General features: G+C 38.3%; 1 protein-coding gene across 9 annotated transcripts in view; it reads left to right on the plus strand.

The window, feature by feature from the left end:
- The window catches only part of TMCC1 (transmembrane and coiled-coil domain family 1), a 170663-nt gene extending 161402 nt beyond the window's left edge, over nt 1–9261 (plus strand). For 8 of the 9 annotated variants that reach the window (XM_014542725.1, XM_005870028.2, XM_014542726.1 and 5 more), the window contains 2 exons: nt 1064–1199; nt 8004–9261. In XM_014542725.1, the coding sequence (XP_014398211.1) occupies nt 1064–1199; nt 8004–8318 (451 nt within the window). In that variant the 3' untranslated portion in view covers nt 8319–9261. The remainder of the gene's footprint in view (nt 1–1063; nt 1200–8003) is intronic. The other variant, XM_014542723.1, reaches the window with a different exon arrangement.
- Nucleotides 9262–9801: the final 540 nt, after the last annotated feature.

The raw sequence follows: 9801 nt of genomic DNA on the forward strand, positions 1-9801 counted from the left end.
GGGGGGGGGGGGAAGGGGGGGGGGGGAGGAAAACAAGGGGGGGGGGGGGGGGGAAGGAGACATATGTAAAACTTTAGACAAATAAATAAATATTACCTTGCTCCCAATGAATCTCATCTCCCTTCATTTTCCCTCATTTTTACTCAGTTATAGTCACACAGGCCTACGTTCTTTCCCTCAAACCTACAAAGCTTGTTTTCCACCTTGAGAACTTTACACTTGTTATTCCTTCTACTTTAAGATGCCCCCATCCCCATCTTCACAGCACTTATTCATATCGTCATTCAAGTTTCAGTTCTCATTGTTGAAGAGTGTTGAACTGGGAAGAGGCCTTCCATCTTAACCAGCCACCAGGTGCTCTGCTGTATACCCCTAGTGATCTTATTTGGATTACTTATCCCTTTCTGCCATCATCTTGGGTTTTCTGCCTCTCCTTCATCTCTTCCACCTCTACTTTAGAATGTAAACTCCTGAAGGCCGAGTTTCTATCTTGCTCACCACAATATTCCCAGTAGTTTGAACATAACTGACACACATCAGGCTTTCAGTAAATATTTGTTGACTGAGTTGTCCTTGACACTCTGCTTGACCATGGGAACGACGGGCTGTGAATCATGGGCATTAAGGTGAGTGACCTGTCCAAGGTCAAAATAAGCAACTGGGGACTGCTTGATCAGTTTCCATTTATGTGCTATTTATCTTTTGATGAGACCTGCTTAATTGTACCCTAGTTTTCACTTCTCCCATATTCTGCTCAGAACAGAAAAAGAACTTTCTCATTTATTATAGGTATGCTCAAAGCTAACCAGGGCTGCTGGCATCACTGCAAATACTTTGTGTGAAGAAGAATGTAAAAGCGCTATGTTGCCACTATGATATGGCCTTGTGATAAACTGCCCATTTTAGGGAAGTGCTGTACCCACTAGGATGCCCTGTTACCCCAGGCCTCTCAATTTTTGTGTGCTTTTATTTTATTCCTTTGCAGAATGAGTTTTGGGATTAGATGTGAATAACACCAGGAAAATACAAAATGCCTAAAATTTTAACTTTCCCCCCTTCTTAGATGTGAACGATTAGAAGAACAACTAAATGACCTAACAGAGCTCCATCAGAATGAAATCTTGAACTTGAAGCAGGAATTGGCCAGCATGGAAGAGAAAATTGCATATCAGTCCTATGAACGGGCCCGGGACATCCAGGTTAGCATGAAGGATCCAGGTGTAAAAGCAAAAGATTAAAAAGCAAGTAGAATGATTGTTGCCAATGGCTAGTGGGTAGGGGGAATTGTTGTTAAATAGATATAGAGTTTTAGTTTTACAAGATGAAAAGAGTTATAAGATGGATGGTGGTGATGGTTGCACAACAATATGAATGTATTTAATACCACTGAACTATATACTTAAAAAGTTTAAATGATAAATTTTGTTATGTATATTTTAACACAATAAAAAAAGAAAAAGGAATGAAGTACTGATAATTTTACAACATAGAAGAATCTGAAAAACATTGTGTTCAGCCCTAACCGGTTTGGCTCAGTGTATAGAGCTTTGGCCTGTGGACTGAAAGGTCCCAGGTTCGATTCCGGTCAAGGTCATGTGCCTTTGTTGCAGGCACGTCCCCATTAGGGGGTGTGCAGTAGGCAGCTGATCAATGTTTCTCTCTCATCGATGTTTCTAACTCTCTATCCCTCTCCCTTTCTCTCTGTAAAAAAATCAATAAAATATATTTTTTTTAAAAACATTGTGTTCAGTGAAAGAAACTTGTCACAGAAGGCACATATTGTATTATTCCATTTATATGAAATGTCCAGAATAGGCCAACCTATGGAGACAAAGTACATAAGTGGTTGCCTGGGGCTGTGGAAAAGGGAACTGGCAAGTGATAGCTGAGGAGTAGAGGGTTTCTTTTTGGGATGATGAGAATGTTCTGGAATTTTTATATTAGTGCACAACATTGTGAATTTACTAAATGTTATTAGATTGTACACTTTAAAATGTTAAATTTTGTGTTAGGTGTATTTTACCATAATAAAAAGAAGTTTAGGGGAAAAGATGGGGAGGGTAGAGTATCAAAATAAACCCAATACCAGCTATAATATACCTGCTCTTCAGTTCTCAAAAATCTGTACAATTTGGAGGTGATATGTTTGCTTCGGTTTCTGGGAAATGTTTCTAAGTTCACAATAGTCTCAGCCTATGGAAAACCATATGTACTACATCTGTAGTTACTGCTTCAAGAGCTGTGCAGACAAGTCTCCTGGCCATCTTGCCGATCTTCTTCTGTAGCAAAGGGGGCTTTTGTCCTAGCTGCCACGTCAAAACCTTCTGTAGGTACATTGCTAGGCAGTTTGTGAGCATACCACAAGGCAATCATGTGTAAGGTTAGGCGTGACCCTCTAGTTTATTCTGTGGGAAAGTAGAATATTTATCTTTTGCTCATCCAGTTGGGAGGTAATATGAAGGCATCTTGAAATTAGTCTTGGAGAAGGCCCAGGAAACTAGTATTACAGTAGCCTAAAAGAAACAAGAGAATATCTATATTATTTGCCCAGCTACTGTCTTGTCCAGGTGCCTGGAATTCTGTTTATTTTTTAGTTTTTCCCCCAAGATCATAGTGGACCAGGAAGTATCCTTTGTCCATTCTCCATCTAGCTTCAGTCTGAAGTTGCCTGACCTTCACTTCAAATCCTAGGGATACCAGGACCCATTGAAACCAAGATCAGAAAAACCCAGGGTTCCACCACTGCTGAATTTTGGAGGATATCTGACCTAAGGAAATAGGTTCTATCCTGAGTGTTATGGTAAATTTCATAAAAACTCATGGGTGAAGTTCATAGCCTTAAGGGGAACAGATCACTTATAATGTTTGGTCTAGTATTTGAGCATAGTGTCCTCTCTACATAGGTCAGTAAATCTTAAAAAGGGAAAGTACTCTCTGCTCTGTACTTAAAAGACAGAGCAGAGAGCTCTTTCCACTGATGGCAGAGACTTACTTGATTTAAAAGAACACCTGGTAGGGTGTATCTCCATTGTTATAGTGGGAACATTGGAAATAACCTAAATCTCTCCAATACATATTTATACTATAAAATTACCTGCATCAGTTAAAAAGAATGAGGTGGATCTCTATGCATTGACGTAGAGAGAGCGCCAAGACTCACTGTTGAGTGAAAGAGGCAAGCGTGGACCAGTCCTATATTATGATAGAAAATAAAAAAATGATTCCATACATTTCCCTAGGCACATATTTGTATACACTTAAAATATAGGTGGAAGGATGAAAACAAACCAAGCTGCAGTATTACTTCAAGAGCAGGGGCTGGAATTGAGGAAAATATCAAGAGAAAGTATGTGTCCTATTTGAAATTTTTTATGGTGAACAAGTAGGTGTGTCTTGTGCAACTTAAATTAATAATTTTTAAATGAAAAAGAAAATTATAAAAAAAGAAACATTATATATTTGAGATCTTGTCCATAAAATGTTCAACCAAATCTAATTGTACCCACTGCTTCTTGTGAGCCATCCCACAGGAGTGCAATGGAGGACAGTTTAGGTGAATATTAGCCTAGACCAGTGGTCGGCAAACCGCGGCTCGCGAGCCACATGCGGCTCTTTGGCCCCTTTAGTGTGGCTCTTCCACAAAATACCATGTGCGGTCACGAACGTACAGTGCGATTGAAACTTCGTGGCCCATGCGCCGAAGTCGGTTTTCGGCCTGGGCGAGTGTATTTTGAAGAAGTGGCGTTAGAAGAAGTGGGGGTACGTTCGCTGAGGTCGACCCCTCAGATTGAGGACATTTTTAGCAAAGGCCAGCTTAGGAGTACCCTAATTAAGTTAATAACAATGTACCTACCTATATAGTTTAAAAAATTTGGCTCTCAAAAGAAATTTCAGTCGTTGTACTGTTGATATTTGGCTCTGATGACTAATGAGTTTGCCGACCACTGGTCTAGACTCCTTTTGTCACCTTGTATTTAATCCCCTTTACCCTCTTTGTCCTCCCCCTACCCCCCTTCTTCTCTGGTAACCACCATTTTGTTGTCTGTATCTATGGGTTTGTTTGTTTTGGTTTGCTTTTTGTTTGTTTGCTTTTTGTTTTATATCCCACATATGAACGAAATGATAAGGTTTCTTGTTTTTTTCTGTCTGACGTATTTTACTTAGCATAAGACTTTCAAAATCCATTCATCTTGTCATAAATGGCAATATTTCATCATTTGTTTATTAATCCTCACCCGAAGATATTTTTCCATTGAGTTTTAGAGGAAGAGAGGGGGAGAGTCAGAGAGTAAGAAACATTGTGAGAGAGACACATGGATTGGTTGCCTCCTGCACGCACCCTGACCAGGGCCTGGGGCTCAAGCCTGCAACCGAAGTACATGCCCTTGACCGGATTTGAACACCTGACCCTTCAGTCTGCAGGCCGACACTCTATCCTCAGCCAAACCGGCTAAGGCAATATTTCATCTTTTTATGGCTAAGTAGTAGTATTCCATTGTGTGTATATATATACTACATCTTCTTTATTCAACCTTCTATCAGATACTTGTGTTATTTGCATGCCTTGGCTATTGTAAGTAATGCTGCAGTGAACATAGGTGTCTGTATATCTTTACAAATAAATGTTTTCAGAATTTTCACGTAGATACCCAGATGAGGGATTGATGGGTCATATGGTAGCTCTAATCCTTAATTTTTTGAGGAACCTCCTTGCTGTATTCCATAGTGGCTGCACCAGTTTATATTCTACCAGCAGTATATGAGAGTTCTCTTTCCTCCACATCCTGTGCAATATTTATTTCTTATCTTATTGGTAATAGCCATTCCAACTACTTCATTGTAGTTTTGGTTTGCATTTTCCTTATAGCTAGTGATGTTGAGCATTTTTTCATGTATCTGTTGGTCATCTGTATGTCTTCCTTGGAAAATGTCTATTCAGGTCCTCTGCCCATTTTTTAATTGGATTGTTTGGTTTTTTTTCTTGTTGAGTTGTTCTTTGTATATTTTGGATTTTATCCCCTTTCGGTAGGTAACATTTGCAAATACCTTCTGGAATTTGGTTGGTTGCCTTTTTGTTTTGTTAATTGTTCCTTTTGCTGTGCAGAAGCTTTTGGTTTGATGTAGTCCTATTCATTTATTTTTGCTTTTACTTCCCTTGCCTTTGGTGTCACAAATACCCATCCTGAAGTTTGGTGACTATGTTTTCTTGTATCTATCTTATTGTTTCCGGTCTTATATTCAAGCCTTTAAACTACTTTTGAGTTCATTTTTGTGTGTGGTGTCAGATAGTCTAGTTTCATTCTTTTCAGTTTCTCCAACACTATTTATTAAAGACTTTCCTTTCTCCATTGTATGTTTTTGGCTCCTTTGAAAAGTAGTTGCCCTTATATGTGTGGGTTTATCTCTAAGCTCTCAGTTCTTTTCCATTTGTCCATTTCTCTGCCTACCTTATTGTTTTGATTACTATAGTCTTGTAGTATAATTTGAAGCCAGGGAGTGTGATACCTATAGCTTTGTTCTTTTTTTTCCCCCAGGATTGCTTTGGTTATTTGGGATCTTTTGTGGTTCCATACAAATTTGAGGGGTTTAAAAATTCTATTTCTAAGAGAAATGCTACTGGGATTTTGATAGGGGTTGGATTAAACCTATATATTGCAACACTGTGTTGTAGTTTCCAATGTACAGGTCCTTCACTTCTTTTGTTAAGTTTATTCCTAAGTATTTTATCCTTTTTGTTGCAATTGTAAATGAATTTTTTTCTTCATCTCTCTTTCTGATACTTTGTTAGTATATAGGAGTGCAGCAGATTTTTGTATGTTGATTTTGTATCCTTTAACTTTACTGTATTTATTGTTTCTAATAGTTTTTTCATGGAGTCTTTAGAATTTTCTATATAGAGAATCATGTCATCTGCAAATAATGACAGTTTTACTTCTTCATTCCAAATTTAGATGCCTTTTCTTTTTTCTCTTGCCTAATTGCTCTGGCCAAGACTTCCAGTACTTTATTGAATAGCAGTGGTGAGAATGGGCATCCTTGTCTTGTTCCTGATCTTAGAGGAAAAGTTTTTTACCATTTAGTATGATGTTAGCTGAGGGTTTGTTATATATGGCCTTTGTTGTGTTAAGGTACTTTTCTTCTAAACCAGTTATATTAAGTGTTTTATCATAAGTGGATGTTGTATCTTGTCAGATGCTTTTTCTACATCTATTGATATGATTATATGATTTTTATCTTTTATTTGTTAATGTCGTGTATTGACCAATTTGCATGCATTGAACCATCCTTGCATCCCTGGAATGAACCCCACTTGATGATGATGTTTTATCTTTTTAAATGTACCCTTGTATTCAATTTGCCAATATTTTGTTTAGGATTTTTGCATCTATGTTCATCAAAGATATTGGCCTATAATTTTCTTTTTTGTGTTGTTCTTACCAGGTTTTGGTATCAGGATAATGTTAGCCTTGTAAAATTAGTCAGGAAGTATTACTTCCTTTCAGTTTTTTTTGAAGAGCATGAGAATGATAGGTATTAAACCTTCTTTGAATGTTTGGTGGAATTCACTTGTGAAGCCATCTGGTCTTGGACTTTTGTTTTTTGAGAGTTTTTTTAAGACAGTTTCAATTTCCTTACTAGTGATCGGACTATTTAGGTTTTCCAATTTTTCATTTCTCAGTTTAGGAAGGTTACATATTTCTAAGAATTTGTCTATTTCTTCTAGGTTATCAAATTTGGTGGCATAAAGCCTTTCATGGTATTCTTGTATAATCCTTCGTATTTCTCTGATGTTCGTTGTAACTTCTCTTTCATTTTTTATTTTATTTGAGTCTTTTCTCTTTTTTCCTTAGCAAGTCTAGCCAGAGATTTGTCAATTTTATTTCTTTTCAAAGAACCAGCTCTTTGCTTCATTATTTTTTTCTATTATCCTTTTGTTCTCTATTTCATTTATTTCCACTCTAATTTTTATTACTTTCTTCTACTGACTATGGAATTCCTTTGTTCTTTTTATAGTTCTTTAAGGTATAATGTTAGGTGGTTTATTTGAGAGTTTTCTTATTTCTTGAGATAGGCATGTAATGCTGTAAACCTTTTTGTACCATTTTTGTTGCATCCCCAAAATTTTGGTATGTCGTATTTTTATTTTTATTTGTCTCTCTGTATCTTTTGATCTTTTATTTTATTTCTTTCTTCTTTGACCCAATAGTTGTTCAGCAGCATGTTGTTTTATCTTCACATATTCATGTTTTTGTCAGCTTTCTTCTTGTAGTTTTATACCATTTTCATCAGATAATATGCTTTGGTATGATTTCTGTCTTCTCAAATTTATTGAGACTGGTTTTGTGCTACAACATGGTCTATCCTTGAGAATGTTTCGTGTGCACTTGAAAAGAATGTATATTCTTGTTATTTTGGGGATGAAAAGTTCAATAAATATCAAATATGTTATTTGCTCTAATGTGTCCTTTTTTTTAAAATCCTCCCCCACAGGATATTTTTGCCATTGATTTCTAGAGAGAGTGGTAGGGAGGAAGAAGGGGGAGAGAGAAAGAAAAAAAATCCATGTGAGAGAGACACATCATTTGGTTGCCTCCACACCTGTCCCTGCAGGTGCTGGGAACCTGCAACTGAGGCACATGTCCTTGCCCAGGAATTGAACCTGTGACCCCTTGGTTCGGTCCTTGGGCCAATGCTCTAACTACTGAGCAACCGGCCAGAGCTGTAATGTCATTTAAGATCAATATTTCCTTGTTTAACTTTCTATTTGGGAAGTTGTCATTATTTGTTTGAATAGGCTCTTTGTTCCCTTTTTCCTCTCTTTTCCTACTTTAAGGGGATAAACAAAGGAGTCTTCCCATTTCACCATGATGCTGTGGTCACTCTCTAGTATATTTAAAATCATTGGCATAGCTCAAGATGCATCTGGCTTGCCTCAGGGGCAAATCAGCTTTTCAGATTACTTGTAAGCAAAAGGTTTAACTATTCCCTGTTCTGGCCCACAGGAGGCCCTGGAGGCGTGCCAGACCCGCATCTCCAAGATGGAGCTACAGCAGCAGCAGCAGCAGGTGGTGCAGCTGGAAGGGCTGGAGAATGCCACTGCCCGGAACCTTCTGGGCAAACTCATCAACATTCTTCTGGCTGTCATGGCAGTTCTTTTGGTCTTTGTCTCCACCGTAGCCAACTGCGTGGTTCCTCTTATGAAGACTCGCAACAGGACGTTCAGCACTTTATTTCTTGTGGTTTTCATTGCCTTTCTCTGGAAGCACTGGGATGCCCTCTTCAGCTATGTGGAACGGTTCTTTTCATCCCCCAGATGATGCTGGCAAAAGAAGGCAGTGCTCCCCTACCCTCTGGCGAGTGCATGCAGCAAAGAATTAGACAGCAACTTACCTACTCTGAAGTTTTCTACAACAACAAAAGAGTTGAGTGAATCTGTTTACATTTAGAATAATGTTTTTTTCTTCAAGAGACGCAATTGCAATAGTATTTTTTAGATTTTATCCAAGAAGTTTTTTGGGCAAAATTCTTGGATCATTTTTATGTAGCATGATTTTCCTTGGGATGCAAATCTTAAACAGTCCTTTAACATGAACCAACAATCTGGAGCACACTGAAGGGCATCTAAAATGTGGCTTGAAAAACTGCACTAAAACCCACTAAAAAGATGCAAAAACCTGATTAGGGAAACCAGTTAAACCTAACACCCTGCCTTGTCTGGGCTCACCACCTCTCCCCTCCCAGACTAACTTTACTGTGAAATCCTACCACATTCCATGTCTGAATTTTTGGATTCAGGGCGGATTTTCCTTGTCCGTGGAAGAACACATGGATCTCCCTGGCTTTCTCACCCAAGTTGGCCACTCGTGCTAATGCTGGAAGTATGATTGCTTTTGAACCTGGTCCCTTAACCTTTGCTAGGATACAAGTGTGAGAGCATCATGGCCCACAGGATCACTGCATAGTCCTACTACAGTGTTTTGAAGTAGCCCTCCAAATACTTAATTTTAAGCAAAATCCCATGGCCGCACTTTTAAGGTTTTTTTAAAAACGTGTAGAGTCATCAATTAAAAAAAAAATCCGAACAGCATACTTGAAGAATGTAATACTCAAACTCTCAGTGCTTCCTTATGGTTTCTAATAGGATTTCTTATTGTTATTATTATTATTGGGTGGTTTGTGTTTTTTTGTTTTGCTTTTTGAAAGGGTTGGGAGGGTCTTTTACTTTTCCTTTGAAATAAAGAAGTGATGTTTTTAAATGAAGAAATGTGTGGATATTTAAGTGTGCTGCTCCCTCTTGTCTTGAAACAGTTTGAGTAAAGGAAGACTTGCTATAAATGCTGCCCTCTGATGCCCTTGTTTTATGATGCAGCTTAAACTCCTTTGTCTGGCTGCTGCTGCTGCTTTTTGGTGTTTGCTGCCCCACCACCACCACCACTTCATGGGCTTGGTTTGGTTGGAGAGGAAAGGGGTGTGCAGGGAGAAGCTGTTTCCACAAACCAGCATGATAGGATAGAGATTTTTTTGCCCCAAGAAAATGTTCACTCAGTGACTTTGGGCTGAGCTGTCTTTAGGAAAAAATGAGACTATGAGAGTCATAAATAATTCCTTGTGTTTCCTTAATTTATTTTTTAACACCTCCTAATTACTGAAACCAAAGTGATTATGAATCTTGTGTCTGCATTTTGCCCCCCGCATCCTTAATTTCAAAGCTTTATTTTGTCTGCCTGAGAGAATTGACTGAAGGTGATTCTCCCTAAAGAGCAGAGAAGGAGATATCAGGTTAGAAGGACCCAAATTTGG

The sequence above is a fragment of the Myotis brandtii genome, unplaced genomic scaffold, assembly GCF_000412655.1.
Source record: "Myotis brandtii unplaced genomic scaffold, ASM41265v1 scaffold312, whole genome shotgun sequence".
NCBI classification, from domain to species: Eukaryota; Metazoa; Chordata; class Mammalia; order Chiroptera; family Vespertilionidae; genus Myotis; species Myotis brandtii.